This window comes from Manihot esculenta, chromosome 7 (genome assembly GCF_001659605.2).
Source record: "Manihot esculenta cultivar AM560-2 chromosome 7, M.esculenta_v8, whole genome shotgun sequence".
Classification (NCBI taxonomy): Eukaryota; Viridiplantae; Streptophyta; class Magnoliopsida; order Malpighiales; family Euphorbiaceae; genus Manihot; species Manihot esculenta.
This window is the reverse complement of record NC_035167.2, coordinates 10454886-10482219: the sequence shown is the minus strand read 5'-3', so window position 1 is coordinate 10482219 and position 27334 is coordinate 10454886. Positions and strand designations below refer to the sequence as shown.

At 33.5% G+C, this 27334-nt stretch overlaps 1 protein-coding gene and 1 pseudogene across 1 annotated transcript; one reads left to right on the top strand and one right to left on the bottom strand.

The window, feature by feature from the left end:
• The first annotated feature begins 320 nt into the window (after positions 1–320).
• On the top strand, positions 321–5184 carry LOC110618944 (annotated as a pseudogene).
• Positions 5185–25652: 20468 nt separating this feature from the next.
• LOC122723978 (calcium uniporter protein 2, mitochondrial-like) lies at positions 25653–26546 on the bottom strand. Its single transcript, XM_043958116.1, has 2 exons — positions 26151–26546; positions 25653–25760 (listed from the first exon to the last, which is right to left on the bottom strand). Exons 1-2 carry the CDS (start codon positions 26226–26228, stop codon positions 25653–25655), a joined length of 186 nt encoding a protein of 61 aa, XP_043814051.1. The 5' UTR covers positions 26229–26546.
• Positions 26547–27334: the final 788 nt, after the last annotated feature.

Genomic DNA, 27334 nt, shown 5'->3' with positions numbered 1-27334 from the left:
TTATATTTCACTAAACTAGATGGACTAAATTTCAGTTTATCCTTAATTATAATTTAGGGAAATTTACTTTTTAGTTCTTGAGATTTAATGTAATTAACACTTCTGTCTCTCTATTTTGGCGACCTAACACTTAAGTCCCTCACTTTTTTTTCTGTCCAATTCTTTCCGTCCAAAATAGCCTTTGAGACACGTGAATTGACATAATTGACCTTCACTAAAGTTCCGCTATTTCAAAATCACAAAACCCAAATCGATTGCCTCTTCACTGTAAATTCTTCTTCTTCTTCTTCTTCTTCTTCTTCTTCTTCTTCTTCTTCTTCTTCTTCTTCTTCCTCATACTATTTCTCCAACTCTCCATCTCCAAATCACTGATCCCTCAATTCCCATGTCAGCCTCCTCACCATAACTCCTACCCCTTCTGCAATAAATCTCTCTATGTTTCTGCAAGAGCTCACTCTCTCATCTCTCTATTGACCCTAAAAGAACTTACAACTCTCAAATAATGTTTCAGGAATCCCAAGACTTGGAATCCCACCTTATGAATGGTGGTCTGAGTCTCTCCATGGAATTGCCACTAATGGTCCTAGAGTCTCCTTTGAAAGTGGACTTGTTTCTTCAGCTACAGTTTCCCTCAAGTTATTGTATCAGTTGTTTAATAGGATGCTTTGGTTCTTAATTGGATCACTTGTTGCTATTGAGGCTAGGGCAATGTATCATATTGGGCAAGCTGACGATTTGGGCTCCTAATATTAATGTTTTTAGGGACCTCAGATGGGGGACAGGCCAAGAAAATCTTGGGGAGGATCCTATGGTGACTTTTGCTTATGCTATTAAGTATGTCAAGGGTTTTCAAGGTGGGGATTAGAAGATTGGTGGTGGCGGTACTGCTGATCGGGGAAGTGGTGGTGGATTTGGAGAGAGAAGAGTGTTGAGAGAAGTTGAAGGTGAGCTTCTACTGTCTGCTTGTTGCAAATATTTTACTGCTTATGACTTGCAGAAATAGGGCAATTTCAGTGGATATTCCTTCAATGTTGTGGTAAACATTCATTTTCTCGGAATCTTTTAATTCACTTCATACTTTTTAAGAAATTTCTGAGCAAAAATGATTATGTTGAAACCTTCTTTAATGGTATTGGTTAATTGATTTAAACCGGATATAGTTTCTAGCTATTAACATGCTTCACTAAAGAATTTGGTTGTAGAAGGACTTCATTTTCTTAACTTCATTTAGTAGATATTCCTTCTCCAGTGATGATTCACAACAATGGCCGAAAGGAAATAGAGAAGATATGAAAGAGAAGAAAGATGGAAAAGAGAAAAAAAAATGGAAAATCAACAATGCCAAAAGGAAATAAAAAAGATATGAAGGAGAACAAAGATGAAAAAGAGAGAAAAAAAAGGAGAATCAACAATGAACAAAAAGAAATAGAGAATATATGAAAGAGAAAAAGTTGGAAGGATTTCACGTTGAGAAGGTTTTAACAAGTTCATTAAGGGTATTTTGGAAAAAAATTCACATCTCTCACCTATGACTCTTTGACCAAACGGCTATTTTGGACGGAATAACTACAAATTTGAACGGAAAAGAAAGTGAGAAACTTAAATGTTACGTCGCTAAAATAAAGGGACAGAAGTATTAATTACGTTAAATTTCAAAGACTAAAAAGTAATTTTTCTTATAATTTATTATATTTAAAATATATATATATATATATATATATATATATATTTCATTTCTTTAGAATTAAAATTTTTATAAGAATTTAATTTAATAGTAATAATAAGAATGAAAGAATTCTTTTTTTAATTGTTAAATTCCTTTAGTAATTATTGTTAATAGCTAATATATAATGATATTTGGTAACTGATATCCGATTTTATCGTGTTTGATAATTTATATATAATTGTTATAATTAGTATGTAAATTAATTATTAAGTGTATATATTAATTTATTATATTAAATAATAATTATAAATTTATTAATTTATTATATAATATATATAATAATTAAAAATATATTTATTTTTCATACATATATATACTTTTTTTATCTTATAATAATAAATATTATAGCTACTAAATTATTAGTTATAGTATTTTTAATTTATCTATTATATTCTGTAATTTTAATACTTTATTAATATAAAGTTTTAATTTAGAAAGTTATAATTAATTTATATTATATATAAAAGTAAAAAGAGGAATAAATATTAGGATTTTCTAAATTACCTCTACTATATTTTATTAATTACAAATTTATTATTTTTAAAATGTTTAATTTAATTATTTAATTATATAGTATTCTATTTAAATTTATATTAATTAAAGAAATCTCTTTTAGAGTTAAATTAAATTTTATCATAAAAAATTCTCTTAATATTTAAATTATTTGTATTGAAGTTTTATCATAAATTAAACTAATTTAAAAAAAATAATTACAATTTGTTATAATTTAAATTTTTTAATTTAATTATTTAATTATACTTTTAGTCTATTTAAATTTAAATTAATTGAAGAAGTTCTTGATTAAATTTTATTTATAAAATATGTCTTTTAACATTTAAATTTTATTTATTAAATTTTTATTGTAATTTATATGATATTTTTTTAAAAAAATAAAAGAATTTGTATATAAAATATAAAAGTAATTAGTTTATATTAAGAACCAAAATTTTTTATGATATATTATATTTAAAAGTAAAATAATAATTTTAATATTAATTTAATTGAATTATTATTATCAATAAATTCATATATTTTTTATTATTTTTCATTTTATGTATAATTTTTCTATATTATATATAAAAGTGGAAATAGAGAAAATATTAGAATCATCTGTTATATCCCTAACTTATTTATCATTGATTTTAAATTTAAAAATAATTTTAATAATAGTTGATATTCTAATCATCGAATTGTTTAATAGTTGTAATAGTATTAGGATTTTATTTTGTTGATATTCTTAATCATTAGATTCTATTAATACTATAAAGTGGTTTTTTTCATATGAAAACAATTGATAACAAATTATTATAATAATAAAACGTTAAATATTACTAATAAAAAATAAATGATATTTATAATAAATAAAAATGACGTACAAAACATGTTGAGTAATACTATAATTTATTATTTTTATAATATAGCAATGAGAGAATAATTTTTTTTCAAAATTATTAAAATTAAAATTTTAGTTCTTAAGTGATAATATCAAATCAGAACCAAGTTCTACTTATTTTATTTTTTCTCAGAAATTCTATTTATTTTAAAATACTTCAATAATATAATCTTATCAATATAAAATTTGAGTTTAATTTACTTCTTAACCCAATTTTAGTTTGAAGTTCTAATGAAATTCTATTTACTTTAACATATCTTTAATGCAAATTCATCAGTATGCTTAATCATTTAAAATTAAATATTTTATTAAAAATTTAAGTGATATTTTACGTAGAACATAAAAAATAAAAAATAAAAGTTTTTTAGGTAGAAGAATTTTGAAAGAGTTATTTTATATTTAATTCTTTTTACTTTTATCTTATTAAATGTTAAACGCATTCTCATAAATAATTATTTTTTTTATAAAATGAAATTCATTATTTAAATTTAAAATATTTAGATAATTAATTGAAATTTAACACGATAATAAATAATTATTTATTAATGAAATTATAGTTTAAATGTAATAGAAGGCGCATCCTATTCTCTGTAAAAAAAAGTTATAAAATTTTCTATTATTTCTCATATTTTATTTACTCTATTGTATTTTTCTCTCAAAATTCAAACCGATAAATAAAGATTTGCAAGGTTAAGGTTTTTGTATCAATTTAAAATTTAACATTCGAGAAAATTGTTCTAGAAACTTTTTTACTAGTTTTATCTATTATTGTTTAGAAATATTATTGTACTCTTAAATGATACGTTCTAATAGTATTAGGATTTTATTTTATTGATATTTAGTATTAATTTTCTTAATCAATATATTATATTATTACCATAAACTTGTTTTTTCATATAAAAAAAATTAATAATAATTTATTATAATAATAAAATATTAAATATTATTAATAAAGAATAAATAATATTTACGACGAATAAAAATAACGTGAAAGCACTTCCAGTAATACTATAATTTATTATTTTTATAATAAAGTAATGAGAGAATATTTTTTTTAAAAATCATTAAAATTAAAATTTTAATTCTCAAGTGATAATATAATTGTTATGAAATGCTAGTAACGGTTTCCATCAGCCAATAATGATAGGTGTTAGAGCTGGGCAATTAAATCGAATTTAAAAATTAAAAATTAAAATCTTTATTTTTTTATAAATAGAATTGAATTGAATTAATAGCTGGATTGAATCACATCGAACTGAAATATTTGGTTTGATTTGATTTGATTAATTGGTTATTTTGATAGAAGTTGATTCAAAGTTAGATATTTTTTACAGCCCATGCTTTGTTAGATAGTTGCTAATAATACTCCTATTTTCTCTCATTATTTATTGAGTCAAGGCACATTAGTGTCATATTTTTCTTTAGTTTCTAGTATTATATGGCTATATATAAGCCAAAAATTCACTTGATTTAATCATCCAATAAGAGTGTTTCTTTCATCTTCTTTCATTATTTATTAGTCTCCTAATCTTTCTATTCTTATTCTCTAACTTGATACAGAGTTGTGGTTATCAAGTTTCTGTTTTTGCCCAAAATTGTGGTATTAGAGTTTGTATGTTTCTTGAGTCTTGACGAGGCTAGTGTGAGTAAAAATAAAGAGAGAGAGAAACACGTAAGGGAGTGAAACACAATAGGAAATTAGGTCATGACTGTGAATGGTATTTTCTCTTCCATACAGCCACTCATACCTATCTTCAATGGAGAGAAATATGAGTTTTGGAGCATCAAAATGAAGACACTCTTCAAGTCCCAAGACGTATGGGAATTAGTTGTAAAAGGTGTTGCAAATCTTGATACTGATGAACAAGGCTGAAAGAGAACAAGAAAAAAGATAACAAGGCCTTATTCAGCATTCAATAAGCTGTTCATGAGACAATATTCTCACGAATTGCAACAGCTAGCACTTCCAAAGAGGCATGGGAGATACTACAGAAAGAATATCAAGGCACAAATAAATCTGTCACGGTCAAACTTCAATCACTACGCCGTGAATTTGAGAATTTGACTGTAATACCCGGCTAGTTTCAGGCATCGAAATTTCTACCTTCCGGTGAAATCTCAGATGTCGAAATTCTTAAAAGGGTAAAGGAAAGGTTTTCTAAAATGTTTTAAGTGTTTTTAAGGTTTTGGTTTAGGAAAAGAGTTGAGTTTTAAAGAGAAAAGACCAAGGAGGCTTTGGCCAAGTTCGGCCGCCGAAGGTAATGGCCGCCGAAAGTGCCTTAGGTTGGCTTCCGAAAGTCCAAGTTCGGCCGCCGAACGTTGCATGGTGTCGCATGCAGGTTTGGCCACTGAAGCTGAGGCGGTTGGCCATCTTTTAAGGGGCACCGAGTCCAGAAAGCAGAGGAGGTTCCTCTCTCTTTGGGCAGAGGTGAGTTCTTGACCTCCTTAGATCGTTTTGATGGTTTTATTTCAAATCTTTCAAAGTTAAGTAAGTTTTTAATAGGTTATGTGTGGTTTTGAAGAGTTTTGAAGTTTGGAGAAGTTTGGAGCTTGAATCTCCATATTTTCGAGTTTAGGGTCACACCAGCCTTTGTTCTTCAAGAGGTATGTAATACCCGGCTAGATTCCGGCATCGGAATCCCTACTTTCCGGCGGAATCTCCGTTGGAATCTAGAACTCTGATGATGCCAGAGGTTTCTAGAGGGGTAAAATGTGTTTTCTAAAATGTTTTTACTGACTTCATGGTTTTAAACGGAAAAGAAGTGAGTTTTGAAAAGAAAAGATCAAGGAGGCGTTTACCAGGTTCGGCCGCCGAAAGTCAAGTTCGGCCGCAGAACATGAGAAGGTTTCGAGAGCGCTTTTAGCCTCCGAAAGCCTTGTCTAAACTCACCAAGGTTCGGCCGTCGAACCTCAAGTTCGGCCGCCGAACATGCATGAGTTTAGGGGGCACGTTAGGCTGCCGAAGGTGGTTCAGCAGGCCACCTATAAAAGCCCCTCAGACCGAAAATGGGCGAGTTTTCTCCCCATTCTCGAGCTCAGGTGAGTTTTTGTCCTCCTTTGGTCGTTTTCATGTTTTTCTTCATCTCCTTCATGTTTTTATGAGTTCCATGGTTGTTTTGAAGAGTTTTCAAGCTTAGATCTAAGTTTTGGGAGCTTGGAGACCCCAGGGGTTAGTTCCTCCCATCTCCAAGTTAGAGCTCGCACAAACCCTCGATCTTCAAGAGGTAAGTGTAGATCTTGGTTTTTCTTAAGTTTTTATGAAGGTTTTATGGTTGAGTATGGGTAGATATGCATGATAGGGTCTATGTGGATTATTTTATGCCCATTGTATGTTATGTGACGATATGTTGGAAGTTTATGCTCCTCTATACATGTGGGAGTGAGTATGCATGATGGGGAGAGAGTATGTGAGGATTTTGGTTGTTTTCGGTTTATGTTACCCTTTATGTAAATGTGTGTTTTTGTATGATAAATGTAATGTTGTTGGGGTTTAAGATAGTTTGAGACCCCTATGTGCTTGGTTGCATGTTGTAGAATAGTTAATGCATGTTTTAGGAGGTTTGGTGCTTGTTTTGGGGTGCTAGAAGGTTTGGGAGGCTTGAAATGCACAAAGGCTGAGTTCTGGATGAACTCAGGTTCGGCCGCCGAAGGTGGTTTCGGCCGCCGAACCTGCCTGAGGATGCATGGTTTGGCCGCCTAACCTTGCCCCCGAAAGTTGAGTTTTGGCTTGAAAGCAGACTTTCGGCCGCCGAAAGTGCCTGACTTTCGTCTCTGGAGAAGGACTTTCGGCCGCCGAAGGTGCCGCCGAAAGTGCCCGAGTTTCGTCTCTGGAGAGAGGGTTCAGCCGCCGAAAGTGCCCTGTCCAGCCTTTTCTTGGTTATTTTCTATGCATGTTTAAGTGATGTTTTAGGGGGTTTTTGGGTAGTTGCTTATGAGTTGTTAGAGTGTGTTTGGCACCTCATTCGAGTCCGCCTGTGTAGGATTGGACCCGAGGGACCGAGGAGGCCGGCAGTTTTAGCAGTTGCAGAGTCAGTCGAGCGTCTGCCAGAGGTGAGTGGAACAGAACTATGCTTTAAATTTAATAAAATGTTTAGCATGACCCATGCATCATAAATGCTATGTTTATGTAGGTTGTATTGCATTAGTAATCACGAATATGGTGCATTGCATTTTTACTGTTGATGTGGATGGATGTTGGATGACTCACTAGCTCTCAGTGTGTAACCTATGAAGTCCAGGGCTGCCCATGCCACGCGTTCTGGCACCATGTTATGAAGTCCCGGGCTGCCCATGCCACGTGTCCGGGCAACTGCATGATTGTTTATGGAAATGAGAGCTATTGCTGACAAGTCCGTCCTTGATGTGAAATGTCTGTGCTATGATGCATTCCATGAAAGCATGTAATTAATGAACTGTTTTCTTTGTTTCTACTCACTGGGCTTTTTAGCTCACCCCTCTCCCCTAACCCCAGTGTTGCAGGTATGAAGTCGTTCGGGAAGTCTCAAGAGATAAGGTCATGCTTATGTAATAGATTAGTACTTCTAGTGTGGACATGTAATGTAATGTAATTGAGATGATGGATTGTAAGAGAATGATATGTAAAGTATGTTACAGATATGTTTATGGATTAGAACTGTGCTTGGCCCTAAGACTTGGTTAGTCCCTGTTTAGTACATGATGTATGTTATGGTTTTATGTTGAGTTGAGTTCAACTAAACTTGTGGCATGTGTTGTTTACCACGCTAGAGTTGTTTATGAGGACCCTAGTAGAGGTCTTATGCTGGTGGTCTGATGCATGCACAGGTTAGGTTCTAGTTCTTTGGATGTGATCCCAGCTTGATGTATGTTATGTTGACCCAGCTAGAGTTTTGATGAGGGCTCTAGTAGGGGGGTTCTTTATGTTTACAGTTATATCGCATACAGGTCAAGCTCGGTCTATACATCTTATGTTACAGTTTTTATGTTTATGTTTCATCTTGTATGGGCTTTGACCAGGTAATAGTATGTATGTTTGGCTTGCTACGGGTCCCAGCGGCCTTAAGCTGACCTGGATCCTAGCGCCGGTAGCGGTTCGGGCCGTTACAGAAGGGTACCGGTTTCCGGGCTGTTACAAGGTAAGTGTAGATCCTTATGTTTTATGATATTTTGCATGAGTTTTATGAAGGGAAAAGGGAGGTTTTTGCATGAGTTTGCATGGTTGTGCATATTAGGGTTTATGTACCCTTTGTGCATATTTGATGTGTATGATGTTAGTTTTTGGAGTTTAAGCTTGTTTTAAGCTCCTATGTGCTAGAGGAAGTGTTTATGCATGTTTTGGAAGGGTTGGATGCATGTTTTGGGAGTTTGGAGGCTTGGGAGGCTTGGTTGTGCACGAGGCTGAGTTTTGGATGAACTCAGGTTCGGCCCCCGAAAGGGGTTTCGGCCGCCGAACCCTTGTGGAGGTGGTTTTGGCTGCCTAAGGTTGCCCCCGAACCTTTGGACTTTTGTCTCTGGAGGAGACTTTCGGCCGCCGAAGATGCCGCCGAAGGTAGCTGAGTTTCGGCTCTAGAGGGGACATTCGACCGCCGAACCTGCCGCCGAAGGTGCCCTGTTCAGCCTTCCTTTGCATGCTTTATGTGATTGTTCTAGGATGTTTTAGAGGGGTTTTGGGGAGATGTTCAGAGTTATGATAGAGTATGTTTGGTACCTCATTTGAGTCCTCCTGTGTAGGATTGGACCCGAGGCATCGAGGTGTTTAGCAGTGTTAGCTGTTGTAGAGTCAGTACATCGTCTGCCAGGTGAGTGGAACTAAACTTAATCTTTTATAATAAGAAAGTAAAAGGTTACAGCATACGCATGCACTCATCATGATATGTGTTAGGGTGATTGTATTAGAATCACGACTATGTTGCATTGCATTGTTTATTGATGGTGTGGATTGGACCCAGGAGACATCAATAGCCCATAGATCTGTCATGGCAGTGAAAGTCCTATGTGAGTTCCTTCGGGAATCGGGCGCCGACAGAGGGAGTTTTGAGGTCATGTCTAATCTGTGATGTGAAATGTTTGTGCTGTGGCGCATTTCATGAGAGTATGTAATAAATGAATTGTTTTCATTGTTTCTATTCACTGGGCTCTTGTAGCTCATCCCTCTCCCTTAACCCCAGTTTTGCAGGTCAGAGGTGGATCAGGAAGGCGTCAAGGGTAGACGCTATGTGATGTAATAGAGTAGTTTCCTTAGTGTGGACATGTTGTAATTAAAGGAATGTATGTAAAAGTATGTATAGATGTGTAAAGTCAGTTAATGGATAGAGTCGTGCTATGCCCTAGTGTATGCTTAATCCCTTATGCATGTATCCTGTTTTAAGTTTCTTGATGAGAAATGTGTCAAACCAGGTTTAACGTATGATGTGTTTATAAAACTCTAATGAAAGTGAACTGGGAAGAAAAGGTTAGAGTCCCTTGAACCAGAAAGGAAATTGTGAGGGAAGACAGGGTTTGAATCCCTTGACCCAAGAACAGACCGTGAGGGAAGAAAGGGTTTGAGTCCCTTGACCCAAAGCGGAAAGGATCATTGGTGTAGGCCCTGGGGGCTGTTTCAGATTGGTATATCTGAGTGTTTGATTTGGTTAAGCCTGGTAGTTTTAAAGAGAAAAAGGTTTTCCAGTTTATGTTTATGTTGGATCATGTATGGGTTTTAGCAGGTACACAGAGTTCAGGTTAGGCTTGCTACGGGTCCCGGCGGCCTTAAGCCGATCTGGATCCTAGCGCCGGGCAGTTTGGGCCGTTACAGAGGGGTATCGGTTTTCGGGCTGTTACAGTTGGTATCAGAGCATAGGGCCTCAAGAGTACGATGTACTGAGCTAGGATGCTCAGGGATTAAAGATATCCCACATCGTAAAGAGGTTGTTATAGAAGGGCAAGCACAATAGGCAAGATCATGTCCACTAGGATAGGATATAGAGTCCTGTCTTGAGGATGATGTGGAATGCCATGATTTTATGCATGTGCATTAATGATATGTTATGTATGTGATGTAGGTTCATGTGTTTCCTTATGAACCGTATAGTTGCTTATGCTTGTGTGTTGTTCTCCAGAAGAGCTAAGATGTGTGGTGCTAGTCAATCTGTGGAATCGGATCCGTATGAGTGGGAAGGTACGGATACCTTTCCCCATGTTTTGCCAAGGGCACAGTCGGATGAAGTCAACAGGTGGGGAACATCAAGGGACTCTGAGAGGTCTTTTGAGGTAAACAGAGAAGAAATGAGTTTGAGGAGAATGTCAGTAGATAGGAGGGAGGTAGAAGTAGATGTGCAGAGGGGAGATAGAGGTCTGGATGTGAACATGCTTGAAGAAGGCATGGGAGAATTCCAAGAAGGTGCTCCAACTCTAGTTTCCAGGATCTCAGGTTCAGGAGAAAATGATCCCTCCACTTGGAGTACAGCTACCTCGAGAGGAGTTAAGTGGGGGAAAACCTCTGGAAAAGGGGACAGAGGCCTGAGAAGGTCAAAGAAGGGTAAGTTTTGGAAAAGGTTAAAGGATAGTTTAGGTTGTGGTGTTGATTCAAGCTCTGGCTTAGACAGTTCAAGATGTAGGAGGTGTGGGAGATCACACAAAGGAGTCTGTCTGGCAGGGACGACAGCATGTTACAGGTGCGGTCAGGAGGGGCACATAGCACGTGAGTGTCTTAGTGTGCCTCGGATGGCACAGTCCCAGCGTGCAGTTTCAGGTAGAGCGGCTCAGCCAGCAGCTCCAGTTTTGTTGCAGACTAGGAGTCGAGGCGAAGGAAGAGGGTTAGCCTTTCCTTTTGAGGGTTCTCGTGGAGGAAGTCCGTCAGCTCCGGCTCGGATTTTCACCCAGGCTCAGCAAGGGGTAGACACATCGAACATAGTGATGCCAGGTATGCGCACTTTTGTATGTTCTGATGTGTATGTTTTTGTGAACCCTAGTGTTTCTTTTTCCTTGTTGCTTCTAGAGCTGTAGTGAGGTTGGGTTGATAACTTCTGGGCTTAGAGTGTTCTTTTGGGCCAGTAGGCTCAAGTATGATCCATCAGTGGCAGAGTTAGTCTGCTGGTTTAGTTCTATATGTGTTGAGAGTAGATGCCTTTCAACTGACCTTCTGGGTTCTAGATTGGACTGTTTTGACGTCATTCTAGTGTTAGATTGGCTAGCTACTCGAGGTGCTACCGAGTCTGCTGAGATAAGGTAGTCAGGACCAGAGGTTAGGATGGATCAGAGGTTGTCTCTAGGAGGGACAGAGTTGAGTGCCTAGAGGTTTGATGTCAGCCCTACAGGCTCGTAGGTTGCTCAGGAAAAGTTGTCAGAGGGTTCTAGCTCTTGTGTGAGAGTTGAGCAGTTGGGTCAGGGAACCAGCCTCGATGTCTGTTGTTAGTAGCTAGAGGTTCAGAGAAGAGTTAGTCGATAGAGTTGAGAGAGTTGCTATGAGATGCTATGGCTTCAGGTTTTTAAAACCCAGGTATAGTGAGAATGAATCTCTCATCTCTGAGCGCAGCCTTCTCAAGAAGAGGAAGTAAGTGTGTTAGATCAGAGTAAGAAAGAGAGAAAGAGTTCTTAGATGATCTCCCAGATGAGCTGTCAGGTTTACCATCTGTCAGGAAGTTAGAGTTTGGATGAGAAGTGGTGTCTGGACCCAGAACCATTTCTATCTTTCCCTACAGAGTGGTACCTGTAGAGTTGTGAGAGTAGTAAGATCAGTAAAGAGGCTTGGTAGATAAGGGTTTTATCCGACCTAGTACCTCACTCTGGTTTGTTCCAGTGTTCTTACGGGAAAAGAAGGATGAACTCTAGAGACTTTGTAGCGACTGTAAGCAGTTAACCAAGGTCACTACCAAGGACAGGTTTTAGTATCCCTTCAGGATTGATGATCTATTGGAACAGCTAGTTGGAGTTGGTTGTTTTCCAAGATAGATTTGAGATTCGGGTGCTATCTATTGAGAGTTAGAGAAGAAGCCAGTTTAGTAAAGATAAAGAGAGAAAGGCAAGGATCAGAGTGCGCAGCGGAAGCTTGTTGAGTTTAGGAAAAGGTTGGAGTAATGTTTGTGGTGTCTTCTATGTTTAAGTGGTGATCCGATGGAGAAAGTCCATCTGGTTTTCCATGTTCCTGTACTATGGAGTTTGTGTCAGATCCAAGTGAGGTTCTAAAAGAACCAGAGGTGGAGATCTTAGGGGATTTCCCTATGTTGAGCAGCTAGTGAGGATCATTGACACAAGTCAGGAAGTTGGGGAACAATGAAATCCTGATGGTGATAGCCTATGGAATCACCACAATGTGGAAGTGTGCCTAGAAGACCCGGGAGTTCTTACTCCAGCGGTGTCTATGTCACTCTTTGTAGAGAGGTTTTAAGCTTCGCTTGCTTGTTTGCATGTTTGTTGTTGGAACATTCGAGGACGAATGTTTTTAAGGGGGGGAGAATGTAATACCCGGCTAGTTTCAGGCATTGGAATTTCTACCTTCCGGTGGAATCTCGGATGTCGAAATTCTTAGAAGGGTAAAGGGAAGGTTTTCTAAAATGTTTTAAGTGTTTTTAAGGTTTTGGTTTAGGAAAAGAGTTGAGTTTTGAAGAGAAAAGACCAAGGAGGCTTTGGCCAAGTTCGGCCGCCGAAGGTAATGTTCGGCCGCCGAAAGTGCCTTAGGTTCGGCTTCCGAAAGTCCAAGTTCGGCCGCCGAACGTTGCATGGTGTCTCATGCGGGTTTGGCCACCGAAGCTGAGGCGGTTGGCCATCTTTTAAGGGGCACCGAGTCCAGAAAGCAGAGGAGGTTCCTCTCTCTTTGGGCAGAGGTCAGTTCTTGACCTCCTTGGATCGTTTTAATGGTTTTATTTCAAATCTTTCAAAGTTAAGTAAGTTTTTAATAGGTTATGTGTGGTTTTGAAGAGTTTTGAAGTTTGGAGAAGTTTGGAGCTTGAATCTCCATATTTTCGAGTTTAGGGTCACACCAGCCTTTGTTCTTCAAGAGGTAAGTGTAGATCCTTATGTTTTATGATGTTTTGCATGAGTTTTATGAAGGGAAAAGGGAGGTTTTTGCATGAGTTTGCATGGTTGTGCATATTAGGGTTTATGTACCCTTTGTGCATATTTGATGTGTATGATGTTAGTTTTTGGAGTTTAAGCTTGTTTTAAGCTCCTATGTGCTAGAGGAAGTGTTTATGCATGTTTTGGAAGGGTTGGATGCATGTTTTGGGAGTTTGGAGGCTTAGGAGGCTTGGTTGTGCACGAGGCTGAGTTCTGGATGAACTCAGGTTCGGCCCCTGAAAGGGGTTTCGGCCGCCGAACCCTTGTGGAGGTGGTTTTGGCTGCCTAAGGTTGCCCCCGAACCTTTGGACTTTCGTCTCTGGAGGAGACTTTCGGCCACCGAAGGTGCCACCGAAGGTAGCTGAGTTTCGGCTCTGGAGGGGACATTCGGCCGCCGAACCTGCCGCCGAAGGTGCCCTGTTCAGCCTTCCTTTGCATGCTTTATGTGATTGTTCTAGGATGTTTTAGAGGGATTTTGGGGAGATGTTTAGAGTTATGATAGAGTATGTTTGGTACCTCATTTGAGTCCTCCTGTGTAGGATTGGACCCGAGGCATCGAGGTGTTTAGCAGTGTTAGCTGTTGCAGAGTCAGTACAGCGTCTACCAGGTGAGTGGAACTAAACTTAATCTTTTATAATAAGAAAGTAAAAGGTTACAGCATATGCATGTATTCATCATGATATGTGTTAGGGTGATTACATTAGAATCACGACTATGTTGCATTGCATTGTTTATTGATGGTGTGGATTGGACCCAGGAGACATCAATAGCCCATAGATCTGTCATGGCAGTGAAAGTCCTGTGTGAGTTCCTTCAGAAATCGGGCGCCGACAGAGGGAGTTTTGAGGTCATGTCTAATCCGTGATGTGAAATGTTTGTGTTGTGGCGCATTTCATGAGAGTATGTAATAAATGAACTGTTTTCATTGTTTCTACTCACTGGGCTCTTGTAGCTCATCCCTCTCCCTTAACCCCAATTTTGCAGGTCAGAGGTGGATCAGGAAGGCGTCAAGGGTAGACGCTATGTGATGTAATAGAGTAGTTTCCTTAGTGTGGACATGTTGTAATTAAAGGAATGTATGTAAAAGTATGTATAGATGTGTAAAGTCAGTTAATGGATAGAGTCGTGCTATGCCCTGGTGTATGCTTAATCCCTTATGCATGTATCCTGTTTTAAGTTTCTTGATGAGAAATGTGTCAAACCAGGTTTAACGTATGATGTGTTTATAAAACTCCAGTGAAAGTGAACTGGGAAGAAAGGGTTAGAGTCCCTTGAACCAGAAAGGAAACTGTGAGGGAAGACAGGGTTTGAATCCCTTGACCCAAGAACAGACCGTGAGGGAAGAAAGGGTTTGAGTCCCTTGACCCAAAGCGGACAGGATCACTGGTGTAGGCCCTGGGGGCTGTTTCAGATTGGTATATCTGAGTGTTTGATTTGGTTAAGCCTGGTAGTTTTAAAGAGAAAAAGGTTTTCCAGTTTATGTTTATGTTGGATCATGTATGGGTTTTAGCAGTGTAATACCCGGCTAGACTCCGGTATCGGAATTCCTACCGTCCGGTGGAATCTCGGATGTCGGAAGCCTCTAGCAGGGTAGAAACATGTTTTCATAAAATGTTTTAAGGTTTTTCATGGTTTTAAGTATGTAATTAAATGAGTTTTGCATGAAAAGTCTTTGGAGGAAAACCCAGGTTCGGCCGCCGAAAGTCAAGTTCGGCCGCCGAACATGCACGCGTTTTGGAGGCACGTTAGGCCCCCGAAAGCATGAGTGAGGGAAGCCCAGGTTCGGCCGCCGAAAGTCAAGTTCGGCCGCCGAACATGGCATGCATGCGGAGGCACTTTCGGCCCCCGAACGTGGCCTGGCCAGCCACCTATAAAAGGGTCCCTTAGGTCCGCACGGGCGAGCTTTTTCTCCCCCGTTGTCGGCCAAGGTGAGTCTCCGCCACCTCTCCCTCGATCTTGAGTGTTTTCCTTAGATCTTCCATGATTTTCAAGGGTTTTAACTTCTGTTTCGAAGATCTGTGAGTAAAGAGCAAGTTTTGGGTACTTGGAGGTTCAAAGAGCTCAATCTCTCCATCTCCAAGCTAGGATTGCCCTTCCTCTCGTTTCTTCAAGAGGTAAGCTCGGATCCACCCTTGTTATGTGTTTTAAACAAGCATTTAGTTGTTTTATGGGTAGAGATGCATGTTTAGGCTTGTTGATGAGTTTATGGGTTTTGATGTTTGATGAGCAGTGTGGTATGTTTGAGTATGTTTGAAGTGTTGTAGTTGGGGTATATGCTTGTTTGAGGCCCCTAGGAGCTTGTATGTATGTTCAGGTTGAGTTGGATACATGAAAGAAAAGTTTAAATTTTTATGCATGTTGTTGATCATGTATGGGATTATACAGGTTTTCAGGATGTATGTTTGGCTTGCTACGGGTCCCGGCGATCTTAAGTAGACCCGGATCCTAGCGCCAGTAGCGGTCCGATTTTCGGGTCGTTACAAGCAGGTACACAGAGTTCAGGTTAGGCTTGCTACGGGTCCCGGCGGCCTTAAGCCGATCTGGATCCTAGCACCGGGTAGTTTGGGCCGTTACAGAGGGGTATCGGTTTCTGGGCTGTTACATTGACAATGAAGGATGATGAGACAATACAAGATTTTTTGTCTAGGGTAGCCACAATAGTGAATCATTTGAGGTCATATGGTGAAAAACACACTGACCAGGTTGTGGTTGAAAACGTTCTAAGGAGTTTAACTCCTAGATTTGATCATGTAGCTCTTGCTATAGAAGAATCCCAAGACTTGTCTACTCTTTCTTTTGATGATCTAAAAGGTTCTTTGCAATCTCATGAAGCAAGAATGAACAGTAGATCGATTGAAAAAGTATAAAAAAAGACATTTCAGGTAAAAGCATCCCGTAGAGGCAAGGAATTAGTAGAGGAGGTCGCAGTGGTAGAGCTAATGGCAGAGAGGTAGAGGAAGATCCTATGAGCAAGCTAACTATAGGCAGACGAATGACGAACAGAGACATTACAAAAGTAGTGTTCAATGTAACTACTGTAAAAATTATGGCTATGTGAAAGCAGATTGTTGGAAACTCAAAACAAAGAAAAAGCAAATTATACAGAAGTTGAGGTAGAAGAGAAGTTGTTCATGGCTCAAGAGCAAGAGGTGAATGTGCCAACGGAAGTTTGATTCTTCGATAGTGGTTGTTCACACCACATGTTAGGGGAAAAATCTGCATTCAAAGAACTTGATGAAAGCTTCAAGAAAGAACTAAAGCTTGGAAATGATTCTGAAATCAAAGTGGAATGAAAGGGTACTAGTGTCGTTCGAAGAAAAAATGATAATGTAAAATTTCTTGATGATATTTTCTTTGCTCTAAGTTTGGCAAATAATTTATTGTGTGTTGGTCAATTAATGACTGGAGGATACTCAATCTTATTTGATAATGATTATTGTGAGATCAAAGAAAAAAATCAGGCCAACTTGTAGTTAGTGTCCCTATAACACGAAATAATTTATTCCCACTTGATGTCTTAGTGTTAAAAGGTGTAGATTAGTTGCTAGCAATGAATCAAATGACTATCTTGTGGTATCTAAGGTATGGTCATCTCAATGTGAAAGGTTTAAAATTATTAAGTAAGAAGAAAATCGTTTATGGGCTGCCTAGAATTGAGTTATGGGAAGCAAAGTAAAAAATCATTTCTTGTTGAAAAGTCTTGGAGGACAATTGAATGTCTTGAGCTCATACATGCCGATCTATGTGGACCCATGTAAATAAAATCTATTGGAGGAAGTCAATATTTTTTATTATTTACTGATGATTTTAGTAATTTTAGTTGGGTATATTTTCAGGTTACCAAGGCAGAAACATTTCAAAATTTTCAAAAGTTCAAGACCTTGGTTGAGAAGCAAAATGGCCAAATTATTAAAACTCTTTGCACAGATCGGGGAGGAAAATTTCTATTCGGTGAATTTAATGATTTTTATGAAGATAATAGAATTCATAGGGATTTGATAGCCCCATATACACCGAAGCAAAATGGCATAGTTGAATAGAAAAATCACACTACTCTTGAAATGACAAGAAGTTTACTGCAAGCAAAAAATCTTCCGAATAATTTATGGGGTGAGGCAGTAGCTACAGCAGTGTATTTGTTAAATATCTCTCCTACAAAAGTAGTTTGGAACAAGATTCCTTTTGAGGTTTGATCAGGTAAGAAGCCTTTGTTAGCTACTTGAAAATTTTCAGTTGTATTGCTTATACCTTAATTAACTAACAAAATCATCAAAAACTAGATGGCAAGGCTGAAAAGTGTATTTTCATTGGTTATTCATCTCAATCCAAGACTTATAGGCTGTACAATCCTATTAGTGGTAAAATAATTATTAGCAAGAATGTTGTATTTGATGAACTTGCAAGCTGAAATTAGAATGAAAGTCAAACAACATCAGCTGCTGAAATTCATATAGAAGATTAAGATTCTGTTCAGTCAACTGAAAAAGAAGTATCCTTCAATTCTCATGCAACATCTAATTCTTCGAGTTCTCCCTAACCAACGATCAGGCCAAGACGACATATTCAACCATCTTCTCATTTGAGAAATTTTGAGGTGATTCAAGATGATGCCATTAATGATGAAGGAAATATAATTCAATTTGCAATGTCCGCAAATGTTAATCCATTATCTTATGAAGAAGCAGCAGATAAAGAAGTGTGGTGTAAAGCAATGAGAGAGGTCAGCCATTAAAAGAAATAGTACTTGGACTTTGGTCGATTTACCTACAGAAAAAGAAGCAATCAGACTGAAGTGGATTTTCAAAACAAAGTACCAAGCATATGGGAGAATACAAAAATATAAGGCGCGACTTATAGCTAAGGGGTACCACCAACAATAAGATATTGCTTACGAAGAAACTTTTTCTCCTGTGGTGCGTTTTGAAACAGTAAGGATTACTTTAGCATTAGCTGCTCAATTGAACTGGCATGCTTTTCAATTTGATGTTTAGTTGATATTTTTAAATAGTGAATTGGAAGAAGAAGATGGGTTCTTAATCAAAGGCAAGGAGAGTAAGGTATATAAATTGAAAAAGGCTCTTTACAGGCTAAAACAAGCATCACGAGCTTGGTACAGTATGATTGATTCTTATTTTTGAAATTTTGATTTTATTAAAAGTGAAAATGAACCAACTCTTTATCTTAAAGAATAAGAGAAAGATTTGTTACTAGTATGTCTTTATGTAGAGGATATGATTTACATGGGGTTATCTTCTTCTCTTGTTTTTGAATTTAAAGAAAATATGATGAAGACATTTGAGATGATAGATTTGAGAAAGCTTCATTGCTTTCTTGGTGTGGAGATTATTCAAACAGTAGATGGGCTTTTTATATCCTAAAAGAAGTATGCAATTGATCTTCTTCGAAGATTTAACATGCTAAATTATAACTCCACAGCAATTCCAATGAATGTTAGTGAAAATTTACAAGCCAATGATAGTTCAGCAGAAGAAGAATTTTATAGAAGCTTGGTGGGTGGACTAATTTATTTATGTCACACAAGGCCAGATATAACTTTTTCTGTTGGTGTTGTTTCTAGATTCATGCATAGTCCTTCTAAGCAACATCTTGGAGCAGCAAAAAGAATTCTACGATATATTGCAGGAACTCTAAATTTTGGACTTTGGTATACTGCAAGCTCAGATTTCAGGTTAACAGGCTTTACGGATAGCGATTGGGCAAATTCTCTTGAAGATAGAAGAAGTATTTCAGGTCAGGTTTTTGTTCTCGGCTCATTTGCAGTGTCTTGGAGCTAAAAAAAAAACGAACAACAGCCTTATCATTAATGGAAGTAGAATACATGGGTACAACTATCTCAACTTGTCAAGCAATTTGGCTCTGAAGGTTACTGAAGGATCTTAACCAGGGAAAAAAGCAAGTAATTGAGATCTTCTCTGATAACAAGTCCATAATTTCAATGTCAAAGAATCCAGCTTTCACCAGAGGACTAAACACATAGACACTTGTCATCACTTCATTCGGGAGTTAGTTGCAAGTGAGCAAACTGTCTTGACTTATTGCAGCACCGAAGAACAACTTGCAGATGTTCTGACTAAAGCATCTTGCTAAAAAAATTTCACACTTTTGTTCTGGTTTTGGAGTCTGTGATTTTGAATCAATGGGGTGTGTTAGAAATTAATTCAAAATTAGATATTTTTGACAGTTCATGCTTTGTTAGATAGTTGCTAATAATATTTCTATTTTCTCTCGTTGTTTGTTGAATCAAGCCACGTTACTGATAGTGCCATATTTTTCTTTAGTTTCTCTTATTGTATGTCTATATATAAGCCAACAATTCACTTAATTTAATCATCTTATTATAAGAGTGTTTATTTCATATTCTTTCATTATTTGTTAGTCTCTTAATCTTTCTATTCTTATTGCAGTTATCAAATTTCTGTTTTTGCCCAGTATATTTCACTTGATTTTGCATCAAAATCTCAAAATAAAAATGAAAAATCGAATTAAATTAATTCAGTTTAATTTTTCAGTTAAAATCATTTATTGCTCAACCCTAATATCAGTTGTCTATTAACAAGCAGTTAGTGCTTTACATATATATTAAATGCATTGATTTAGTTGTTTAAATGTCTATCCTCTATCAATTGTATCGAACAATTAAACCTAATATTCTAATTTCAAATGAATTGATGCAACCATATGTAAAGAAAATCAATTAGTCGCCTATTTCCAAATATCAGAATATCTGTCAAATGATCTTGCTACATATTCTCTAAATCAATATTAAAGATATCAACAACAAGATTAGAGTATTGGATAGCGGAGAGGTGACGTAACCTTTTATTAATTATTATTATATTTTAATAATTTTTTATTATTTTCATCATTGTATTGGAATGACAGATTTAGAATTGATTTAAACTAAAAGTTGAAAACAGATTTAATTGGCTCTATTAATAGAGTTCAAATTTGAATGTTTTTCCAATTACATTATAGCATGATAGCCATTAGATAATTGTGATTTATTTATTGATTAATGTCTTTATGGAGTACTATTTAAGAATTAAGAAAAAGTCTCGAATTAATCGCTCATTCTTCCATATATAATTTATACGCGTTTTGAGAATGATTCTAATATATATATATATATATATATATATATATATATATATTGTGATTTTAACATAAGGTAGCATGAACTATAAACACACTGACATATATCATAAACTTTAATTGCTGCCCAAATTTTATTTTTTATAGTTAATAATAAGGTTTATTATATTATGTAATATATGTTAGTGCATTTGTAAAATTTTAATTTCACGTTACTTTGTATTTAGATCTTAAAGTCATTTTAATTCCACTTTAGGTGTATCATGGGATATCCACATGATATGTAAAGGACACATTTTATTTTTAATAAAGTTAAGTATATAAATATGTAAAGAACACATTCTTAATAATCTGTCACATAAGCTCTATGATTTATCTACTTCTGAATCATCTCCAAAGTAATAATATTTATTGTCAACATATTTGGAACCTATGAGTCACACGCATAAAGAATTGAATGAGAAAATATAACGAGAAGCTAAATTAAATAGGACTTGATTACATATAAATTGAAATTAGAATAAAATTATAATTTGAAAGAGTTATGATTTTGATTTAATTAATTAAGTAAGGACTTAATTAAATTAGTTTAAGATTTATATAGATTGTTTATTAAAGTTCTGTGAGCACTCTACGAGAAGAAACCCTTTTGAAAGCCATAGCATTCAAAACCTCTCATCTTCTTAATTTCTTAGAACGGTTCTAAGATTTTTCGATTATCATTCTGTGTGGATGTTGTTCGAGACTGGACACTTGAACGGTTTATGGTATGCAACAACCCAATCAAAATGAATAATCTCATGTTTTGCTGTAAGGAAAATAAAAAGTACTTATTTTTTTTTTAAATATTGTTACTTTCTTTGTTTAAACGTGATCCATGTTGGTGAAATATTTTATTTCTCTATTTCTTCCGCTGCGTTTAATTCGATTGAGACTCAATAGTGGTATTAGAGCCCGTTTAGAATAATTATCAATATTATTGTATTTACTACTTTGCTTTTAGAATAATCATCAATATTATTGTATTTACTATTTTACTTAAAAATAAAATACATTGCCTATGCATATATTATTGAATAATATAACTTTAACCGTTAAGCATATTACTTCCCATTATTTAATTAATTAATCGTTATATTATGTTTTAAAAATAAATTAATTAAATTTATATTTTAGATGATTAATATATTTTCTCAAATTTTTTGGTCAAATCATTAATAGATTTTCACACAAATATATGTGTTCGTATACATCTATTTATATGAGCACAATAAAACTCAGTTAGCAATTGCACAGTAAATAAACAATGCCACATTTTGACCAATTTTAAAATTTTAATTACAATTTTATCCTTTGTTCATCTTATATTTCCTTGCAAAATAAGGATAACCATCTTCTTGCTTCTACTATGGGCCCCATTTGGGTTTTTCCTGCTGTGGGATCATATCAAAATAAGTTACAATTTTGTTTTTTGGGGAGTACCTATAGAAGGTTTTGGATTTAGAGTAATATTAAATAAAAGTCAAATGCATCAGGAGAGTTCTAGGCAGATGCATTTAGAGAAATACAATTAAAGACAAAAAAAAGTTTATTTTTCATTGTAAATTTAAGTGTCATTTATCTAAAAATTTCAAGCTGCTAAGTATTGAAACACATCTAAATATGTGGTCTAGGAAAAAATTGTTATATTTGAAAAAAATTAAATAAAATAAATTACAATAAAAAAATTAACTTTATAGATGGTTATTTATTAGCTAATTGAGCGAATATTTTGGATGTTAAATTTTAATTTTATTCTAAATCTATAAAAAATATAATTTTTAAAAATTGAACTTCTAAATTTATTAAATTGGAAGGAAGTTAAGGAAAATTCATATTCATATGAGTATTGGTTTTTTAACCATTAATTATGCATGAATGGCTTTTTAACCATTAATTTTCACTCTTTATTTTTTTCTAAAAAAATTTCAAAAATAGTGAAAAATATTAAAGGAGCACAAAAGGTTTCTATGCATGGACTTGTCATTCTACAGACGTCTCCAACTTCACGTGTTTTTATTTTATTAGACGTGACATGATTTTACTTTAAGAAAAATTTTGGCTATTGGAGTTTCAAAATAATAAATAGTAATAGTTGACAATAGTTAACTCATTCATACAAAGGCAATTAATATTCTCAAAATCGTGATCTTTTAAACTTAAATAGTTGATTACTTTGAAGAGAACTTTGATTCTACACCATACAAAATATATAAATCATGTAAAATGAATTAGATTATATCTAAATGTTGAATCTTTAAATTATTCAAAATTTGTATTTAGTTTTTTTCATACATATAAAATATTATCTATCTCAAGTTTTAGATGTCAACTCTAAATAATATTTAAAATAGAGAAAGAGAAAATTGAGTTTACCTAAGAATTTTAATTTATGTGCAAGTGTGGTCCTTTATAAATTTTTTCTTCATATTTATTAAAATAAAAAATTATTATTTAATCTTTATAATTTTTTTTAAAAATTATAAAGGACCACACTTTTTTATTGTTTAGAAAAGGACTTCCATCACTTTTAGAAAAGGAATTCCACCATCACGATTTGTTGCTTTCTTCAATAAAATCCATCAATCAGCATTCATACATGACTTTTTTATTTTTTGCTTTCTCAATTCAATTGTCAGATAAAAGCTCCACAATAATAATTCACATGTATATACTCCCATTCACTTTTATTTTGTTATTTAATATTTTATAATAATTAAAAAAATTAAAGTAAATTAATATTTAATTTTAATAAATTACTTTTTATCTTAACTTATTAATATCTTTAATATCAAATATCCTATTTGACTATTTTATCTTGATCAATATTAATTTAATTATTTTTAATTTATAATAAATCTCATAATTCATTGAAACATCATATCAATCAAATGGATATCTGTAAAAATATTGTCCGCTTCGATAAAGTCATATCATCACTCACATGCATTTCTTTTTGCTTTTTCTTTATCAATTCAAGTGTCATATGAAAGCTCCACAACAATAATTCACATACATTTCTTTTTTTTTTTTTTCTTTTTGTTATGTAAGATTTTTCATAATAATTAAGAAAAAAATTAAAATACTATTTTGCTTAACTAAACTACTTTTTTTATCCTAATTCATTTGGTTAAAGATTTAATTTTAATTAGCACAACCATAATTCTAAAATAAATTAATTTTCTCTTTCAAATAAAATTTAATTAATTAATTAAAAATAATTATTTATCTTTCAATAATTTAATAATATCTTAATTAATTTGTTAAACACTGCAATTATTTTTTTAAAAATTCTATAAATTAAATTTTTATTTTAATCCAATTAATATTTTTATGATATTTAATTCACTAATTCACTATTTCATTTAGAACGTTATTAATTTCATAATAAAATCATTCAACCATCATAAAAGTATTTAAATAAATTTATTTCAAGCATTTAATAATAGGTAGATAAAAAAATTAATTTAAATAAATTTAAAAGAATCAACAATCTAAGTTATATCAAGTTTTCTATTAAAAAAATTTAATTACTCATTATCAAGAATTCAATAACAGATTCAATTGAAAATTTATCTAAAATCATTTTAAAATAATTCTAAATAACAAAAAAAATAGAAGGAAGAAAGAAAAATTTTAAATATGTAGATTTTTCCTTTTAGATTTTTTAAATTTTCATTCTTGAGTCTCTCATCATTTTTATCATATAAAATTATTTAAAAGTGAATAAAAAATATTTAATGTCTTGTATATGTGCATTCATAACTCATCGAGAATTATAGTTTGTAGCCCTATGAGAAAGATTAAGTATAATTCGATTTAAATCGAAAAAATTAATTAAATTAATTTTATTCAAAATTTTAAATCGACTTATTTAATTTAATTTAATTTTTAATTTTAAAAATTTTAATATATATAATTCGGTTTGATTTAAAAAAAATTAAAAAAATTAAATCAAACTGAACTAATTATTTATATGTATGACCAAACACATAGAGCAACTGAATTCTATTTGACATAATGCTTTAAAAAATTCTTTAATAACTTCAAGATCTATTCACTTAGTATATAATTTGTTTTAAGTTCTATTTTTAGTATACAATTTTTTTGTTTTTCGGATATGCAATTTATAGTTAAAATTAATATGAGATTAATTAGTAAATTTTTTTTAATTTTAAAAAAAATTAATTAAAATTTTTTTATATTATAGTGGTTAAATAAATAAATATATATATAGAAAATAATTTTTGAGTAAATCTGCTGTCTTTTCTTTAATAATAAATTGCTATTTTAAATTTTTGTGTAAAAAATCGATAAGTAAAATAAATAAAGAGAATAATTAATATTTTTTAATTTTATTAAAATAATAAATAATTAATTTTCGACAAATCAACTTTTAAAAGTGAAAGATAAAAGTTTATAAAGATTGTATTACCATTGAAAATATTATTTTATAAATTTTATATTCAAACCGACTTATTTCAAGTTAATTTTTTATAAAAATAAGAATTATGCTTTAATTGTGATAAACTCAAAATCAATATAATTTTCCTATAAAATTTTGCAGGTGAAAGAAATTAAAGTAAAAATATCACTTGTCCACATATTCATATTATAATGATATGAAGAGAACAAGAAAATAGTCTTTTTTTTTTTTAAGTCATTTACCATTTAGTCTATTTTATTTCAAATAATCAACTATTTAATTTTTATGTCCATGTAAACGGTTATTCATATGTAAAATAACTAAAATGTTTTTTTAATTAGCATTTATAATTTTAAAATATAGTTGTTTAATTTATATAATTTCCAAAGAATAATTATATAATTTCTATAATTTTGCGATAATAATTATTTGACCCTTGTAATTTAAAAGTAATAACTGCTTAGCTCATACAATTATTAAGAGTAACTAAATAATTAATTATATAGAAAGGCATTTGATATATTTTTTAAATAAAAAAATTAATTAATTAATTAATTTTACTAAACTACATAAATTAAATAATAATTTTTTTAAATAATATTTTATTTTTAAAAATGCCAGTCAAAATCACATTTTTAAAAACATTTAATTGCTTCTAAAAATGCCACTTCTATTGACATTTTTGAAAACAATAAGTTATATCAGTTAAATCAAGTTTGAGAACGTTAATCTCAATTAGGGTTGTGCAATCGGTCGATTCGGTTCTGAATCGAACCGAACTGATAAAACCGAAAATTGAATTGTTAAAATTTTAAAAATCGAAAAAATCAATTATAAAGATATAACCGAACAGATAAAAATCGGTTCGGTTTGATTCGATTCGGTTCGGTTCAGTTCAGTTCAAACCGAAATCTGCTGGGTTGGGCTTGGGGCCGATAAGATATCTAGCTATTCTCCACCTCTCTGAGCATTGATTTCACCATTTCCAATTGCGCGGCCCAGAGTAACTTCATCACGTCCTCCGCCGACAAACCTTCCTTCTCCAGTTCGCTCTCCGGCCTAAATCCATCTAAATAGTTAGTTTCCGGTGGTACCAGGCCGTCCAATCTGATCCTACTCTTTGCGATGTCAAAGGACCTATTTTTCCATCAGGCTTTTCCCCATTTGTATCGAACGGAGCTCCGGGGAGGTAGGCGTCTGGAGAAGGGCTCTCTTGTGGAACAACCGTCTGAAGATGCCATTATCTCCTGGATCGAGAGCAATGTTGGTTTTGCTCGGGTTTTGAGGTATCCGAGGCTGGACCATGGGAGAGGAAAGCCTTGATTTTACCATTGCCAATTGTGCAGCCCAGAGTAACTTCCTCACGTCCTCCGCCGACAAACCTTCCTTCTCTGGTTTCCTCTCCGGCCTAGATCCATCTAAATAGTTGGTTTCGGTGGTACCAGGCTGTCCAATCTGATCCTACTCTTTGCGATGTCAAAGGACCTGAGTTTTTCCATCAGGCTTTCCCCCATTTGCATCGAACGGAGCTCCGGGGAGGCAGGCGTCTGGAGAAGGGCTCTCGTGTGGAACAACCGTCTGAAGATGCCATTATCTCCTAGATCGGGAGCAATGTTGGTTTTGCTCGGGTTTTGAGGTATCCGAAGCTGGACCGCGGGAGAGGAAATGCGGCAAACCGATTGATCGGTTTTTTTGGTTTGATCGGTTATTTAACATGTTTAAACCGAACCGAACTGAAAATCGAATAATTTTAAATATATTAACCGAACCAAACCAATTATTCCAAATAACCGAACCGATAAACTGAATCAACCGGTTCGGTTTGATTTTTCAATTTAGACCGAAATCTGATCTCCCCTGATCTCAATGGCCTCAGTAAAAATATATGATTAAAATATTTATATATTTTATAAAATATATTTTTTTACTTTTTATGTTAAAAAATTTGTTAGTTATCTCAAATATTTATATTATTTAGTTTTTATTTAATTTTAATTATAGATGTTATTTTAATCCTTATAATTTTAATGTTTTATTATATTAATTTAAATTTTAAAAATAAATATATTTATTTTGTGGTAATAAAAATAATAATATAATTTTGAATATTATTAAAGTTAGTACTCCTATTTATTTGAATAGCAAATTTACCACTTCATTAAGAGAGTTTTAACATTCAGATCTAAATCTAATATATTTCTATTTAAATTATATAAATTATTTTTTTTATTTTCCTTAAAATATAAAGAACATTAAAATTAATTTCTAATTTTCGTATACAAAGTAAATTTTTCCCACATCAATTTAATTTTCTTCTCAAATTTAAAAAATAAACTATTAATTATTTTTATCGTTATATTTATAAAAAATATGTTTTAGTGAGTATTTATTTTATTTATGAGAATCAAACTTTTAATCTCATTTAAAAAAAATAATATTTTATTACTTATCTCAACATTTCTTGATCCGATAAAGAAATTTTTTTTATATGGAATAATCACATGAATTAAGTACGAAGAAAATAATGCATTAGTGATTAAACAAAGAAAATCACGTCAAGGTGAAAATAATATTTTTTAAAAGTTTAATAAATTGATTTGATTTATAATATGTATCTCATTATTTT

Excerpts from the sequence above, each read along its gene's own strand:
- LOC122723978 (XM_043958116.1), bottom strand. The coding sequence starts at position 26,228 with ATGCAAATGGGGGAAAGCCTGATGGAAAAACTCAGGTCCTTTGACATC. Across the intron at positions 25,761-26,150 it reads GGATCAGATTGGACAGCCTG|AGCGAACTGGAGAAGGAAGG; the intron begins GTACCACCGAAA and ends TTTAGGCCGGAG.